Source organism: Aulonocara sp. 'chitande type north' Nkhata Bay, linkage group LG18 (assembly GCF_057382095.1).
Source record: "Aulonocara sp. 'chitande type north' Nkhata Bay isolate Kocher_YH1m ecotype deep benthic linkage group LG18, A_spYH_male_GT1.1, whole genome shotgun sequence".
NCBI lineage: Eukaryota > Metazoa > Chordata > Actinopteri > Cichliformes > Cichlidae > Aulonocara > Aulonocara sp. 'chitande type north' Nkhata Bay.
The window spans coordinates 25,565,572-25,583,130 of NC_141361.1; the positions used below are offsets into that span (position 1 = coordinate 25,565,572).

Below are 17,559 nucleotides of genomic sequence, written 5' to 3' on the forward strand. Positions count from 1 at the left end.
TTGTTGCTGTGTGTTATGTTTAATGAACACTAGGTGTGTGCTCCACTGATTTAGATTCTGAATTTCTCATGCTTATGGTTACTTATCATACTTATTATTCTTCATGCTTTCTGTAGCACCCATTTTGAGTTTATGCTTTTATTTATGTTTTCAATGCAAATCACATTCACATAAACGACAGTTCAGAGTGCCCAGCCTTCTTGGAGTCACAGCATGGGGTGCTGGAGGGTGCTCCACCTGGCAGTCTTAAACACTGGTCGTGGAGGGGCGTGGTTGGGAGGAACGGCATGCCTGATCTGAACGTTGTCTCCTACTACTTACTTTTCCAGTCTTTTGTTGAGCTGTATCAACTTGCTTTAAAGGTGTGGTGCTGTTATTTTCTCACATCTATACACATTTGCTAACAAATGTTCAAAATATCATACACAAATTATTATCAAAAATATTCACTTGTCTGCTTTCACATGTGTATGAATTTGACATGCCATAATCCATAGGGTTTAATATGACGTCAGCTCAATCTTTGCAACTATAATAGTTTGAACTCCCCTGGGAAGCGTTGGGAACATGAAAATGTCCAAAATGTCTTGGTATGCTGAACCAGTTCCTTCCACTGGAACTAAGGGCCTGACCCCAACTCCTGAAAAACATCCCTACACTATAATCCCCCCTCCACCAAACTTTACACTTGGCACAATGCAGCCTGACAAGGACCGTTTCCCTGGTAACCGACAAACCCGGACTCATCCATCAGATGAGTTAATTCATCACTTCACAGAGCACGTCTCCACTGCTCTGGAGTCCAGTGACAGCGTGCTTTACACCTCTGCAACACTTTGCATTGTGCTCGGCGATGTAAGGCGTAGATGAAGCTTCTCGACCATCGAAACTCATTCCACGAAGCTCACGACACTCTGTTCTTGTGCTTTCGAGGTCTGTAGCGATTAATTAGTGAAAGATGGTGACCTCTGTGCTGGCCCTGTTCTGTGATTTCACTTGGACTACCAATTTGAGGCTGGGTAGCTGTCATTCCCAGTGACTTTCACTTTGTTATAATATCATTAACAGCTGACTGTGGAATATCTAGTATGGGGAAATTTCATGACTGCACTTGTTGCACAGGTGGCATCCTATCATGGTACCACGCTGTAATTAACTGAGCTCCTGAGAGTGTCCCACAAATGTTTGTAGGAGTCAGCATGCATGGGGGCTGAATTTTATATACCTGAATTCAGCGATTTTGATTGTAAATTGGTAAAAGCTGATCCCAAAACTCAATGAAGGCTGATCGTTGCTCCAGTTTGTGTTACGTAACCACAGAAGTGCCAAAGGCAGTTTAACCAGCTTGAGCCCCACCCCCGCTCAAATCAGTCTGAGCCAGAAATTGTTCTCTTCTGGACACAAAACAAGCAGTTGCTCTGGTAACATGACCCCACAGTCACCAACTACATGGGAATAAGCAAACAAAACCAGCTCTCAGAAGAATAACTGAGAATCACAAAGTGTTTTATATAAAACTCTTTAATTAAATTAGCTTATTTAAGAACACATAAATATTGGTTATAATAAAAAAAGTACATGAAACAAGAATGCTACAATTTGGAATAAAACATCACAGTCTGCTATAGTAGTGGTCATCTTAATAATAATGTTGATGAATGCAGAAACCTATTTAAACAACAGAAATGCAAAACGACTCTCCTCCTCTCTGACGTCCCTCTAAAAACAAAAATTAACATCCATCATTAGCACCTTCTCTCTATAAAGCCTCCTTCAGTGTCTATGTTTCATGACCTTTGATGACCTGTTAGTAATAGTGATGTTGTCCTGAATAAAATTTAATTTCCTGTAACAGAGCAGATAATTCAGGGACACAGGTTTCATTTCATCACGGCTTTTCAGTGGTCTTTGGTCGCTTGGTAAAAAGTGTGATGTGAACCAATCAGGACTCAGTGACATTTAAATTTAAATGTGACGACAGCTGGGAGGCCGTTTGTTTTTGCTGCCCGCACCACCCCTCGAACCCATCGAGCAGAACAGAGCAAATGATGCAAAAAAAGAAGTGAAATTTTGCAAGAACTGTGCATGTTGGTGAGTGTAAATGACCAACTAACTCACCGTTAAATGAGTGTTTTAACCTGAGGCGGTGTCATGTATGTGGTAGGTTTATGGATCTCCATAAAGAAGGATCTTCCTGCATGGCCAGTGTCTGATTGACAAACTTCAGCATGCCTGTCAGTGAACTCATATCAGCCTGTTCCTCCTGACCCACCAGAGTGCTCACAGACTCCCTCCTCGAATCACTGAGCAGCTTGCCTTCATCCCTCTCCATCACGATGCCTTCCACGTCTGGATTTCTGTCACTTTCTCTGTCCACCATGTAAGTAAGCGGGTTGAAGGAGTTATCAGAGATTACTGTGGCATCTGAGGCACTGAGGCCCTGCCAGCTGTGGTCCACTGTGTCTGGTAAAGAGGAAATTGAGTGTGACAAAGACTCCCATGGTTGCTTACTCAAAGCCTCTCTCAGTGTGGCTTTTACGCTCTCAGGGAGGTCCAAGGAGGAGTCAATACTGCTGCTCTGCAGCCAGTCACACGTTTGTCGGCTCTCCGAGAGATGAAGAGCCGAGGTGGGTTTAAGGTTTGAGCGAGCAGAGGGTGATAAACACATCTGCGCATGTGTTGGGGAGCTTAGGTGTGTGGAATGGGCATGAGGAGGAGAGCTGATAGTCGTCTGAAGCTTTTTGGGGGAGGATGCAGGGGAAGGAGCAGAGAGGCAGAGCTGGGGAGAGTCTGTGACTTTGTGCAGAGAAGAGAGAGAGGTGCTGTGATTGTACAGATGTTGTCGGTCTGCAGCTCGTCCCAAACTGGAGATCCTGGCCTGGAGACGAGCCACCTCAGACTCCTGCCAGAACAGGGGAACATTAGCTTAAAAAACAAACTATCATAAAGAACTTACAACATGCAACTTTCATTATGCTGACTAAAGAAAGCTCTACCTTGATGAGGAGGGAATCACTGGAGGTCTCCACGGACTTCTCGGAGGCATGGAGCTGACTCTGGAGCTGGGCAGCCTCGACTCGGGTTTGATTTAGCACAGCAGTGAGATGCTCCAGCTGTGCCTGCAGACGACTGTTCTGGGCTCTAGTTTGCTCGTAAAGAGTCCTGCTCTGTTCCAGCTGAGTCTGGCTCTGAAGGTGCTGTGTCTGGCTCTGGTCTAACTGTGATTGGAGGTGAGTAGCTCGCTTCCAGGCGTGCTCAAGCTCCGTCTTAGTTTGGTCCAGCTGGGCTTTGGTCTGATCAAAGCGGACGCTGACTTCTTCGAGCTGGGTCTGGCTCTGCTGAAGTTTAACAGTGAGCTGTTCCTGAGAGGAGCGCATTGTGGAGGAGATCTGCTCCGAGACTTTGAGGAGCTGGCCTCGAGTCTCCTGAAGAGACTCCAGCTGGGAACAGAGGGAAAACAGACGCGTGAGAAAAGTGCTGCTTTTTTCCCCCCAATGACAGAAAGTTTAAAATAAATTAGTTAAATGGAACCTGATATATGAAATATAAATATGAGCATTATTGTTTGACTGCTTCATGATGTGGTTTTGATGTGTTCTAATAAACTCACACTAAACGTTGCAAAAAGACAAAGAAGCAAAACCAACATGTTCTCAGCTATGCGTAACAGAGATGAAGTAACATGAGAAAAGATACTATAAAATAAGGAAATCATATGGCGTCACTGATGTGTAAAAGTCAAATATAAATAAAAAAGAGGAAAACAAATCAGACTGAAACAGGAACAATATTTAGGACTACAGAACATGAAAAACCACAAAGGCTTAAACACATACTGACTCACGGACAGGAAGCTGACAGAAATAGTGCTGACCAAGAAGTTTGGGCTCTATTAGGATAAATCCACAATAAGTGTCTGAAATTTACTTCTCAACTCTCTGGAAAACTGAAGAGGTAGATAAAATCCAAATGTCACACAGATTATTTTAGAGGCCAAAATAATAGATTGGGCTTTGTGTCACATAAATTAAATTAAGTACATTTCATGGAATTCAAGATTTATTATTTAAGTTATTAGTTTTTTTATCTTTGGTGCAAACACATCAGGTGCACCATCAAGTGTTGTGGACCCTGAGTTAAATTAAAATCAGCAGATCTAAGGCAAACTCTACACGGCACACAACGTTGAGGTTTCCCATTAGAACAGTCTACAGTTAGTTTACTGTTAACAGAGCAGTCTGTCACCAGTCTTGAGACAACAGTACCTCTTTGCTATGCTGCTCCCTCTCCAGCTCCAGCTCCTGCTCTAAGCCGGTGACCATGCCCTGAAGCCTGGCCTCCGACTGCAGCCAGCGCGCCTCCTTCAGAGTCAGCTCCTCCTCTACGGCACACAGCTGGGCCTCCTGCACACACACCACAGCCAAATTAATGATAGAAACCGATGTACAACATGAAGAAGAGGGTTTTTCCTGCATAAATATAATTTGTTCTGCCACCAAAGGAAAATCAGTGGCCTTTAATTCAGTCACTCATGAACTCCAGCATACTTTATAAATAGCAAGAAAGAAGAGGAAAACAAGTAGACCTCTGTTAAGTATGGTATATTGATTTTAACAGAAGTTAAGGCAGGAGGCCTTAAGACCCCTGTTGTTTAATCCAAACCAATCATGCTTCATTCCCTAAAGGCCGATTCTGCACCAGGAGAAATCCTGTAATGTCATTAATTACTTAATGAATGTCACTGATGCTTCCTGCTGATAGCAGTGAACACACTGAGCATGAGCATCAAGATTGCTCAGTGGCAGACCAGCGAGCTGCTCTCAGGTCTCACTAAGTGACAGTTTGAACACCCCCACCCACTATTACCTTACACAGGGACATGCAGGCAAAGCTAATGGATCTAATATGATCAAGAAACAAACAGTGTTTTGACGATACCGTCTCTTTGGTCTGCAGCTTGGAGGCATCCAGCTCTCTGCTCAGACCCTCACAGTGACCCTGAGTTTCTTCAAGCTCTTTGAGAACTTTCTGAAGTTTCTGCTGACACGCAAACAGCTCCTGAGACTCCTGACAACACAAACACACACATATGCAAAAAGACAAAGTTGTGGTCAAAAGTTTACATGCACTCATCATTGGCATGAATGTCGAATGACTGTACAGGGCTCTGGACTAACTTTTTGCCACGGTTGCACTGGTGCGCCTTTTTTTCTTAGGCGCACCAGCACAAAACTTAAGTGCACCCAAATTTTTCAACCACATTGCTTAACAGCTGTACAGCAGACATTCTTTAATAACTTTAAAAATAAAAAGTGAGCACACAAGTTTGAATTTTATGTGGATTTTCTTTGATCCAAATTAGGTCAAAAGTATAAATACAGACTCAAATATATACTTTCATCCCCATTATTATTTGGTTAAATGCCCCCATGTTGCACTTTGACCAGACACTCTTGGCAGTAACCAGCAAGCTTCGGGCATAATACTGGGTGAATATTTAACAACGCTTTTGGGCAAAATTGGTAGAGTTCATTGAAATTGAGGTTGGTTTCTTGGCACTGATCCAGCCTTTAAATATTGTCCACAACTTTTTCTAACAGGTTTTAGTTTGGGGGATGGGGAAGGCAAGCTTAATGCTAGCCCACTTTATCCATTTCAAAACCAGTTTTGATCTCAGTTTGGTGTAATTGTCCTGTTGAGACATCCTGTTTTGTCCAAGTTTCATCTGTCTAGCTGCTGATTTGAGGTTAAGTTGAAGAACTTAGAGGTAGTCCTCCTTCTTCATTATTTCATTCACTTTGAGCAATGAACCAGTACCACAGGTGGAAAACAGCTCCACAGCATGATACTACCACCACCATGCTTGAGAGATGGTACAGTGTTCTTAGCTCCAAGTTTACTCCTCCAAACATACTTCTTATCATTGTGGTCTCAATCTCTGTTTCTTCTGACTAGAAGGTATTTGACTCGTCTATGTGGGCAGCTGCAAATTTCAGTCGGGCTTGAAGGTGTTATCCTGAAGTTCCAGCAGTTTCCAGTTCATAGTAGGCATCAGCCTTGGTGGTTCCTGGGTTGTTCCTGAACATCCAAACCAAATTCCTCTCATCTGAGAGTGATGGTTTCGGTCTTCTTCCAGACCTTGACAAGTTTGAATAACTTATATTTACCTCCAATTGTTTGAACTGAATTAGCAGTTGTGTAGACCTTCTTAACTTGTGCAAATCTACAATACTCCTTCTTAGATCTTCTCTGATTTACAATCCAATGAGTCCTGTCACACAAATCCATTTTATGCTGGACAAGAGAAACTAGCAGAGGTCAATCATGATCACTAATGAGAAGGTAAGCCTTTGTTAAGTTCAAAGACAGGAACCACTTATTAAATGTTTTAGTGAGTCTATGTATTTATTTGAGCCTGTGTGTATACTTTTGACCTTGTGTGGATTAGAGAAAATGAAAAATAAACTGAAACCTGTGCACCCGATTTTGTTCTTTGAAGTCATTAAAGATGTATGTTGTATGATCACTCCATCCTGGAACCAGAGCAGTTCAAGAAAATCATTAAAATCCCCAAATTACCATGACTAGTGTATGTAAACTGTACATCAGCACAGTGTGTTATCTAAATCATACCAATCATGAGTTCATTTTCTAACTCTATAACTGACTCTAAACTAGATCTGTACATCTCTTCAGAGCAGCTGCTTCTGTTTACCCAGACTACAGCATGGAAATTAGATTTATGAAGTAACAACACAAGATAAATGCAAACATAAGGTACGCAAACATTCGTGGAACTGACTGTGTTTGATTAACATCTCATATTAAAGCTGCTCCATATCCAAATATCCTACAGTTTAATCTAGCTGCAAACAAGTTGATGAAATATGCAGCACAAAAAGACTGAAAGATGCAAAAAGGGACGTAAACATCGTTCTGTTTTTTGTTTTCTTAGTGAGAAGAAGCACACAAAACATTGTCAGTTCATTCATTCTATTTTCCCATTCTTCTAATGCCGGTCCAACTGAAAAATATCCCTCAAGGCAAACCCAGTGACACACTTGCTCTGAGCTCTGACCTTCATGTTTCTGTCAGTGAGCTCCCTCTGTGCGTCCCTCAGCTCTCTCTCTCTGGCTTCCAGGCTCTGCTGCAGAGACTCCACCTTCCTCTCCAGCTCCTGCTTGTGCTCTTTGATGGCCACGTCCAGTTGGCCAAGCTGAACACAACAGGATGTCGAGAAAGAGGAAAATGATGAGTCATGGCAGCAAACTATGGTACGGATTAAATGAACTGTACATCAGCTATGCTTGTGTGCGTCTGGGATGTACCAGCTTTGCTCTCTGTTGGAGCTCCCCCTGTCTTTCCCTCAGGGCGTTGTCCATGTCTAAAACCTCGTGAGTTCTCTCCTCCAGCTCCCTTTGGGTCTCCCTGTAAAGTCATACACACAAATACTTACAGCATAAAAAGACATTATTAAATGTTAAACAGCAAATTATTTTCTCTGGATAAATACACAAAACAGATCTCATCTGAGCACATGACGCCATGCTCTCACCTCAGCTGGACAGTCAGTTTTTCCACTGAGGCTTGCCGCTCATCTGAAACCTTTTGGGTTTTCTGTAAAACATCCTTGAGTTCCTGTAGTTGCTTCAGAGTGTCAGCCAACTCGTTCTGCACCATCTGCAGCTGCCCCTCTAAGATTTCGACTTTCTGAGAACAGCTGCGCCGATCTGCCTCACTACGATTAAGCGCCTTCTCCAGATCCATAACTAGGAGGGTGAGAGGTTTGTTAAGTTGTGTTTGTGTTAATGCTCCTAGTATTTAAACAAGATAAAAAGAATTCCACAAAACCTATGGAGAAAAACAAACACATCTTACCAATGTCATTCTTGCTGATGAGTTGGCTCTTTATGTGCTGCAGGCTCTCCTCCATACAGCTGATCTGAGAAGTCTTAACACCGACATCCTTCCTCAGACGCTCCAGCTCTGACTCCTTGGACACTAGCTCCTCCCTGCACTTTTTCACCTCTAATGTGAGATGTCTGCAGACAAAAAAACCCCACAAATAAAAAAAAACAAACCATTATCTTGCAAGAAATTAGGCACACTTGCAGTTTTATAAGATTTAATTCAGCACAGCTGGAAAGATGTCCATGTCTTGGGAGTAGGAGACCCTCCAGAATTTTTAGAAACTAAACTGGCTCAGCAAATATTTCTTTCGATTCAAACTCTTAAAGTGCTTTTATTTTCTTGCTCCTTTTAAAGTGAGAACTGTAATGAAACTTTAACAAACCTCCATACAAACTGCATTAAACAGCTACAAAAGCGAATGACTGTTACGCCCATAATACCAAGCTTTGCATTTTAAAAAGCAAACATGGTTCTTATAACTAAAACTAGAGCTATAGTTTCTCTTATTTTAGCTGTGCTCACCTCACAGACTCTGAGAGCCGTTCATTCTGCTGGTTTATCTCCCGCAGCTTCTTCTCCTTCACCTGATTATCTTCCTGTCTCTTGCTTAATTCTTCCTGCAGAGACACTCGGGCTCGTTCCAGCTGCTGCTCCAGACCCGACACCTGCAGGCAGAGAGTACCAACAACAACATACACTTTGATTTGAATTATTGTTATTCCCTATGAATAAAAATAAACAGCAAACTGTTACAGTTTTACAAGCCGTATAAATCAGGAGACGCATCAGAAAAGATACTTAAAAATAAAAGTTATCGATGAAACGTGTCTAAGAAAAGGTCTGAATATTCGGGTACAGTCACTTTTCTGTGTGTTCTGAAGCTGTGTAATCTTTAGCATTTTCCATACATTCAACTAAAAATATGACAACAACTCTAAACGTACCACTTATAAATACAAAGCATAAATTACAATAAAACATGTATGCAAAATGCATTTTTCCCCAAGTTTACCTTCTAAGTGAGAAGGTTTTTGCTCCGTCTTAGCTCACCTGCCTGTGCAGCTGGCTTTGGCTCTCTTCCAGCTCAGAAACTCGAGCGCTGCTCTCTGTGAGCATGGTCTGCTGCTGCTGGAGAGAAAGCTGCAGCTGCAGGTTCTCCTCACTGGAGCGCTGACAAACCAGAGTGGCGCTGTGAAGCTTCTCCTGCAGAGAGGACACCTAAAAAGTAGGGAAGGAGTGGAGAACATGTGCCTCAGAAGTGGGTTTTGGATGAATTTGCATGAGTTTTCCTGCATTGTTACCAACACTGTACCTTCTCCTTGTTCCTCTCCAGCTCGGTCTCGTAGTTCTTCTTCATCTCTTCTATCTGCTGCAGGTATGAGTTCATCTCTTTTCTGCATGCTGACAGAGACGACTGCAGCTCACACACCTGGTGTAGAAACAAATTGGTAACTGCAGTTGTTGATGTGGTTTGATTCCTGGCTTGTTCTAGAAGTTCATGTCCAGTAAACCAAATCTGTTAGCAGTGTTATTTGTACACACCTTGGCTGCAGAGCGAGCTGCCTGCTCTTTGAAACTCTGGAGAAACTCCTCGTTCTGTCTGACTTCCACCTGCTTCTCCTGAAAACAATATAATTTCAGGTTTTTCATTCATAAACAGCATATGTACTGTGATGCATGTCTATTAAATGGTTCTCCGACTTCTACCGTCTACATGTCTTCTTCTGAAACAGAGGATGCATTTGTGGTCTTATGCTACAAGTGTTCTGACCTGTGTGAGCTGATCTAGAGAGTTCTGCAGCAACAGAGCTGTTCTCTGAGCCTCGTCTCGCTCCCTCTGGAGGGAACTCAACTCCTGCTCCATCTCTGCCACCCGAGGCTGAACCTCTTCCAGAGACAACTGCAGCTGCAGGAGACAGAAAATAATCTTACTACAAGGAATATTACAGTGCAGATTATCTCCATCTTTCCTCTTCTTTACCCTTTGGTTGCAGCACATTTAATATTACGCAGTATGATTAAATTCATAATACAGAGGTAAAAGACAAAGCTGTAGACCACCATTTGTATTCTTTGTTGCTGCTCTGTGAATTGGTGAGAATGAGACTGCTGACACTTTTCCAGAGACTGCTGATACTCTCGTTGCTTTTTGGTCAGCAGTGACTGGTAATGCTGGACGCTGCTGGTCTTCTCCTTTAATCAAAATGAAAAAAGAACCAAAGTGTGATTTGCCGTTGACTTTCTAAAAGTAGAAAAACTACATTTGAATCATAACCGCGTACCTGTAATTGAGTCTCCAGCTCAGTGTTTTTCAGTGCAGCCAGACTGTAGGCTGAAGTCTTCTCCTGTAACTGCTTTTCCAGTGCGGCAACTCGTGCCTTCTTCTTCTTTAACTGAGTTCAACAGAGACAGTTAATCTGTAAGTAACAGTCATGACTTTTGAAACTTGGAACAAAAGCTTACTGAGCTATAAAACTCGCTGTACACTTTACAATCTAGTGATTTATTACCTAAAATACTATACTATAAAATACTATACTGTACCCTTTGGTACATTTGGCTTGAGTTGTTCCAATAAAAAAAATCTGTAAGTAGAAATAATACTGTATGTGCTACACTGCTGTTAGCACTGGTGTGTGTGGAAACATAAGAAAAAGTGTGTTACCTCTTTCTCTGTGTCTGTGGCTTGTTTGAGTTTGTCCAGCAGCTCTGTGTGGAGGCTCTGGTAGTGGGAGGCTCTCTGGGCCATGGAGCTCTGCAGGGAGGAGATTTCCTCCTGGGCCCTGCTCAGACGATCCTGAAGCCGCTCGATCAGGTTGCTCTGTTTCAGCCGCTCAGCTTCCTTTGACTGCAGCACTCGCGTGAGCTGCTGGTAGCCCTCACCTGCCGGGATTAACAGAGAGGACTGCAGTTGATGCATTTTTCTTTTTTCTGTTTTTTTTTAGGCATTTTTATGGATAGATATTGGAATTTATTTTTAACTTTACATTCCTTTTAAAACATCAAATCATTAACTAGTTCATAATTTATTCATTATACTTTGTTTTTAGTCACTCCCTTTAAGGGTTCACCACAGTGAACTGGCTCCATCTCATCCTAAACCCTAGCATCCTCTCCTCTCTGCATGTCCTCCTTCACTACACCCACAAGCTTTACTCTTTTTATTTTTTAGATTAAATAATTTCAGAGGCTGGTTTTAAACTCTTGCATTTTAAACTACATACACAAAGTGCAAAGAAATAAACTGTTAGTAATCAACAAATAATTTCCCTTTCAGTTTGAAAAAAAGAAGATGAAGAGTATGTTGCAAGTATGAACTGATTAATCTGATTGAGCCTACCTGGCTTTAGCTTCATCAGGTGTGCAGCTCCCGTATAGTCCACTGGGGGCAACATGCAAGGACTGGCACAGATTTGACCCAAAGTACCCTTTAAGAAGAAAAAAAAAGTGTGACAACAGTAACCATGTCTTTGCTTTGCACGATCAGCCATAAAGGGCGGCTTGTTTTGAGGAAGCAAATAAAATAATCACGTAGCACAACCTTGATTCAAAAACTGGGTAAGAACACAAACGACACACAGACGTCTCCCCACCTCCCGCAGATGCAGCAGGGACAGTATGGCCTCCAAGCCGGCCAGCTCTGTCTGGCTCAGCTGAGCCTCTTTCTGGCTCTGGGCGACCTTCTGCTCCTGGCTGTGGGTCACAGCCCGCAGGTCTTCCAGTTCCCTCCGCAAAGAGGCCACATCCCTGCACTCTGCACCTCGCTCCATAAGCTGCCGCTCCAGGTGCGAAGCTTTATGTCCAGCCTCTTCAATTTGGGCTTGGAGGCGAGCGGCCGCAGCCTTAAACTGTTTCACCTCCTCCGTCAGCTGACTGCGAGATAGACGAGGAGAAACTATGCAGATTAAACATGCTATGCAAGCACACAGAAATTTCCTTATAAAAGACAAAATCATCCCTTTTATGATTATTAGAAATCCTGCGAGCAATCAAAGAACTACATAACGATGCAGTTAAATTAAAAGTACCTAATTGTCTGTCTGTGTTCTGCCTTCTGTCTCTCCAGCTCAGTGCACTTCATCTCCAGCTCCTCTTTCTCTCGGTCACACTCTATGAGACTTCCTTTTAGTTTGTTTTCACTCTCCATCACCTGAAAACCACAAACCAAAACATATATTTCTGATGTTAACATGCAAGTAAAACTGTGTTTTTTAGTTTAAATCAATCAATATTTCAATAAACACACCCTTTTAAGCTTAATGGAAATTGTAGCCTTATAATCTTTGAAGGCTTCTTTGAGCTTCTCTGCATTTTCAAGTGCTTGATTCCTCTGTTGCTCTGCCCTGCAAGCCATGGTGTTGCACATGCGTTAGTAAAATACAGTAAATAATTCAACTAAACATAAGAAAATGTGATGCCCAATACAGACAGTCATACAGACAAAACACACTGTACCAGATTGTTTTCTTTTATTTTCACTCATACTTTAAACTGTACTGATTGAAATCATGAGCAGAGCTGAGCCTGGATATAAGCCCACCGTTTTCCTAACGCCGTCTTCTTTTCCAGCTCCTCCCTGAGTGTGCTCAGCTCTTCAGTAAGAGTCGCTACCACAATGTCGCTGTGAGCTGCAGCTTCCTGACAACACTCTGCCCTCAGCTCTGCTGCCCTGGGAAACACAGACAATACAGGTTATGCTATTAATGCCAAAATTAAAGGCACAGTTTCAAGAAACAAAAGGCAAACGTAATAAGTACATCTTGAAAAGCTCGAATAAAGAGCCACATTTCCACCCAGAGTGAACTTGATCTTTTGGGGACCTTTTTAAAGAAACTGAAAGGTTCCAGCTTGACTTACTCAAAAGTAAATAGAAACAGAATGCAATGATTTGCATACTTATAAACCCATATTCTATTTTATTAACAATAAAAAACAAATTAAATCTTTAAACTGAGAAAATCTACATATTTGAGAAAAATATTAACTCATTTTGAATTTGATGGCAGCAGTATGTCTAAATAAAAACTTGGGACATGGTCATGTGTACCACTGTGTAGCAACCCCCTTCTTTAACAACAGTCTGGAAACATCTGGAAACTAAGGAGACCAGCTGGACTTTTGGGAGAGGAATGTTGTCCTGTTTGTTCCCATCTTTGCCTGTTCCAATTTGTTATAGTTTTCATTTCATGATGCTCCAAATGTCTCCTGAAATATGCAAGGCCTTCCCTTCTAGATGGGAGCATATGTTGCTCTACAACCTGTATATACACCTTTCAGCACTGACGGTGCCTTTGCAGATGTGCAAGCTGTTAATTTCACAGCCTCTGATCCACCTCCAGGCATTCAAAGATGCCTTTTGATGGCTTTACCTGACCACAAACAGTTTTCCACTTTTCGTTAGTCCATTTGATGAAATATTCGCAGTCTCGCAACTTTACATTAAGGAACATTATTCTGAAATTCCTCCACAATTTGTAGATTATGTTTTTGTTTTGTTTTGTTTTTTTCAGACTGGTGAACCTCAGCCTCTCTTTTTATGCCCAATCATGTTACACACCTGCTCCCAACTAAACTGATTGTAAACTGTTCCTCCAGATGTTTCTTTTCAGTACCACTTACTTCTCCACCCATTTGTTGCACGCATTCCAAATTTTTTCAGATGTGCTGCTGCCATCAAATTCAAAATGAGCTAATATTTTTCATAAAAATCACTTTAAATGCTTGAGCTATGTTTTTTTATGTTCTGTTAAGAATAAAAACCTTGTGGATATTTCAGTCAATGACATACTTAAGTTCTTTGGCCTGAGCCTCCAGCTCCGCTTCAAGCTGACGAATCTGTTCACTCATGACCACCACATTGTTGTGAACCCCAGCCCTAGGGCCCCTGAGGTAGACCTGCAAACGAACACAGATGTATACACTTTCTGCTAGTTATTACGGGAGACTTGTCATATCATATTTGACATTTCAAGGAAAAAAAACACTGAAATCTAACACTAATTTAACACTGCATTCATCTGCAGCAGACTAACCCACAGTCTTTAAAGATTTAACAAGCTCCACTTAAAAATAATAATAAAATTAAAAATCACATGTGTAATATCATACCTGAGATTTGGAGGTAGCCATTTCATACTGCATTGCATCCAGGTCACTGATGAGCTGCTCATCCTGCAGAGTCAGACAGGCGTTTTCCTGCCGCACACAGCCAACCTTCTTCCTCGAAGCAGAAATGGACTCCATCTCTACAGAACAAGTGTTGAATGATGATGAAAAACAAAGGCATGACACAGGAGTGGATGAGAAACGTTTATTTTTTTTACCCTAGAGCTGCTATGTAACACTAGATCTGCTCATTTTTTGAACAACTTACTCAGTTTTATGTGTATAGAAAATATAGACCACTAACCAGCCCACACCTGGGTAGTCACCCTTTATGCAAACAAAACTAGCCCACCAAAATAGTTTCTCTCATTTGAGGGAACAATTACCGAATTCATGGACGTGCATACCTTTATACAGCATGTAACATAGTCCGATGTGACAGATAATGTGTAAATGATATTCAAACACTTTTTTTCTTAGTGTTTCACTCAGAAATAACTCCATTGCCCTTTACCTTTGACTTGGAGGAGGTTGCACCTACCAGCAACAATCCGTCTCTCAGCCGTCCCACAAGATATTATAACATCAGGCAGCCAGGACTGAACCTGTTCATCACCACGGCCATCTGACTGACTGCAGACCAGCGAGAGGAAACCAAGAGAAGAGGGTGGACGGCTCGAAAACAGAATCATACTACATATTTGCAGGTTTCTGTTACAAAAAACACCAGCTACAGTTTGGGTCTCTGTGATTACTCACCTCAGCTTCTGTGTAGGCTGAGCTCCCTCAAACCGATTAGCTCTTTGATGTCAAACATCAGACTATTACCGGGTGCATATTTAGCTTTCCGGCGCTGAAGCAACATTTACCGCTTGTGTGAACTGTTGAAAAGCTCCAGAAGACCTTTAACTTCATCAGCATGTGGCTATGTTTTAAGTATCCGAGGCTACACCAGAACAACTACGCTCGCTAAATGTAAACAGTGTTGCTCGATGGATCAACAGGTGGCTAACTCCTCAACCTTATCACTGTTTTCACAGCAAAAAGCCACCAAACGACTCACAGGCAGCATTAACTTTTCAACTAAAAATTTACTTTTTATTGTTCTTACGCTATAAAAGCATATCATACGCATTTATCGTTTCTACTGTGACAAATCTTTACACGTTACCCTATGCAGTTGCAATGAAGGAGAAGGTATCCAAAACAGTTTGTAATTCCTAGTCTCCGCCTACAACTAACAACCAACCTTGCTATTGGGTAATACTGAGTTGCCTGTGAATTGATTGGTGAAGAGGGATAGCCGCGAACAACGGCGCGTGTGGTGTGCCAAAAAGTGATTGCCTGCCAAAAACTGATTTCCAATGTTTCTGTGTATTTTTTCTGTGTAATATCTTTACGTATGTTCGTAAATAGACTTCGGTGAACAGGGTTTACAAAGGGGTTATATATAGAATTAGTTGAATATAGTTGTATCTTTACAATTCTGTGTATTGTACTTACATTATAACCAATCCTTTATCCCCACTTAAAATATTTTTACAGAACCATTGTAATATTTGTTGCCATTTGTGCTGTCCTCTTGGCGAGCTTACTCTTACAAAATACATTTTTAATGTTAATGAGATTTTTTAAACTGCATAAATAAAGGTTATATAAAAGTCACTGCCAAAAACTGATTGCGACTTGCCCCTTGGCAGGCCCACTGTGGCCTCTCCTTCTCACAGGAACTGCCAACAGAGCAGGTATGAATGTTGCCTGATGGGACATACACAACTCACAAGTTCCTGGCTCTCACGGCTCCTGTGCAGCGGGAGCATCCATACTCTTCCAGCATAGTGCAATGGCTCTTCTGGCTTGAAGTGGTCCATAGTCCAGTAATTTAGTTTGTTTTTCCGGTTGCTTAAATTCCCTTGGGTATATTCCAAGTACACAGAGTTTACCCTTTAAAGGGATTTTTACCTTAAACACTTCAGACAGACATTTGATAACATCTTTCCAAAATTCCTGGATTTTAGGACATTCCCATAAACATTTAGTACAGATGTCTGGAATATCATTGGACATATGATAAAGCTTGGCAGGTGTTATATAGGTTATTATTGGTTGCAGTCATTTTCATCCATGTCCTCTTGGATCTCCCTTCTCCAAGCATCCAGAGTCTTTGGAGGGAAGCATCAATAAATTATAATATATAGAGAGAAAACCTTTTCCCTTTGTATTCTTAACACATACCTCCTCTATTTTTGTTAATGGTGGAATTCAGCAATCTTTTGCAGTTTTGATGACAAATTATTTTTCAGTTGTAAATATTTAAAAAAGTGCTTTGGGGGTGTTAAATGTGTTTCACATAACTAAGCATGCTGTCTGCATATAGGTCTTTAACTTTTTTGAATACCTTTATTTTTCCATATTTTAAATCCTCCATAATTTTCACGAGGCGTAAACTTTTCATTTCCCCAAATAGGGGTGAATTGCAAAAGTGATGGAGGATCGCCCACATGTTTATGTGCTGCATGCCAAATTATAGTTGTATTATTCAAGAAAGGGTTCTTTGTACTCTTTTTTAATGTCTTAGTGTCTGAAGAATATAGAAAAGTGTTTAACGGAAGATCTGGAACAGATTTTTGCTCAATGTCAACCCAGGCTGGAGGTGTTGTTGGGCAGAAATAATGGGTGGCTGATGTTAGTTGGCCGGCCATATAATACCATCTGAGGTTGGGGACTTGGAGACCCCCTCTTTCATAGGGCAAGTAAAGTAGTTTTAAGCAGAGCCTTGCCTTCCTATTATTCCAAATAAATTGGTTAAATAGTTTGTTTAAAATGTAAAAAAAAAAATGAAGTTGGTAGAGGCAACGGAAGTGTTTGGAAATAATATAAAAATGTTGGTAAAATTGTCATTTTTAGGATATTTATCTGGCCTATCATAGATACAGGCAGGTTTATCCAACAGTTTAGCGTTTCTTCTTACAAGGGGATCATAAATGATTGAGGTTATGTCCTTGAGGCTTGGGGTAATCATAATGCCTACATATTTAAAGCCTGTTGTAGTTGTTTTAAATGGGGTGGCAATAACAGACCACCTTCTTTCTTTCTCATTAAGAAACATTAATTCTGATTTAGAATTGTTAATTTTGTATCCTGAAAATTCTCCAATTTTTTTTATTAATGCTACTAAAATAGGGATACTATCTTTCAGATTAGTCAAAATATATAATATCATCTGCAAATAAAGAAATTAGATGGTCTCTTCCTCTAATTCTGGTACCTGATATTTCTGTATTTGCTCTCACAGCTATGCCTAGAGAGTTTATTGCTAACACAAAAAGAATTGGTGAAGGAGAAACCCTTCTACAAAACAGTCGAGCCAGGAATTTGTTACTTCTGAATGTCCTGGTGAGCTTCCACCTTTTACAGGTGGGTGCAGCCTGAATAATCCAAGTATGCAAACTAAATATCACAGGAGATCTTATGAGACCACAAACACTGACAGGTCCAGTTCAGAGACACAGGTTTAGCTGAGGTAAAGCCTGGAGGACAGCA

At 41.3% G+C, this 17,559-nt stretch overlaps 1 protein-coding gene across 2 annotated transcripts; it reads right to left on the reverse strand.

The window, feature by feature from the left end:
* Window positions 1-1,487: 1,487 nt before the first annotated feature.
* Window positions 1,488-15,236, reverse strand: ccdc18 (coiled-coil domain containing 18). 2 transcript variants are annotated; one of them, XM_086272485.1, is made up of 25 exons: window positions 14,776-15,236; window positions 14,558-14,649; window positions 14,020-14,156; window positions 13,700-13,806; window positions 12,452-12,580; window positions 12,158-12,254; window positions 11,940-12,061; window positions 11,505-11,784; window positions 11,252-11,339; window positions 10,577-10,794; window positions 10,194-10,304; window positions 9,973-10,104; window positions 9,683-9,817; window positions 9,454-9,531; window positions 9,224-9,340; window positions 8,962-9,129; window positions 8,434-8,576; window positions 7,879-8,042; window positions 7,556-7,769; window positions 7,329-7,428; window positions 7,079-7,216; window positions 4,939-5,067; window positions 4,266-4,403; window positions 2,997-3,440; window positions 1,489-2,902 (listed from the first exon to the last, which is right to left on the reverse strand). In XM_086272485.1, the coding sequence occupies exons 3-25, from the start codon at window positions 14,152-14,154 to the stop codon at window positions 2,150-2,152; spliced, it is 4,140 nt and encodes a 1,379-aa protein (XP_086128611.1). In that variant the 5' UTR covers window positions 14,155-14,156; window positions 14,558-14,649; window positions 14,776-15,236; the 3' UTR covers window positions 1,489-2,149. The 2 variants fall into 2 exon arrangements, with proteins under 2 accessions (XP_086128610.1, XP_086128611.1); XM_086272484.1 differs by lacking the exon at window positions 14,776-15,236 and having other exon boundaries at window positions 1,488-2,902; window positions 14,558-14,708.
* Between the last annotated feature and the right edge of the window lie 2,323 nt (window positions 15,237-17,559).

Coding starts and splice junctions, on each gene's coding strand:
- ccdc18 (XM_086272484.1), bottom strand. CDS start 14,708: ATGATTCTGTTTTCGAGCCGTCCACCCTCTTCTCTTGGTTTCCTCTCG. Junction 3,441..4,265: donor GGGAGCAGCATAGCAAAGAG/GTACTGTTGTCT, acceptor CTCTGTTCCCAG/CTGGAGTCTCTTCAGGAGAC. Junction 2,903..2,996: donor GTGATTCCCTCCTCATCAAG/GTAGAGCTTTCT, acceptor CTGTTCTGGCAG/GAGTCTGAGGTGGCTCGTCT.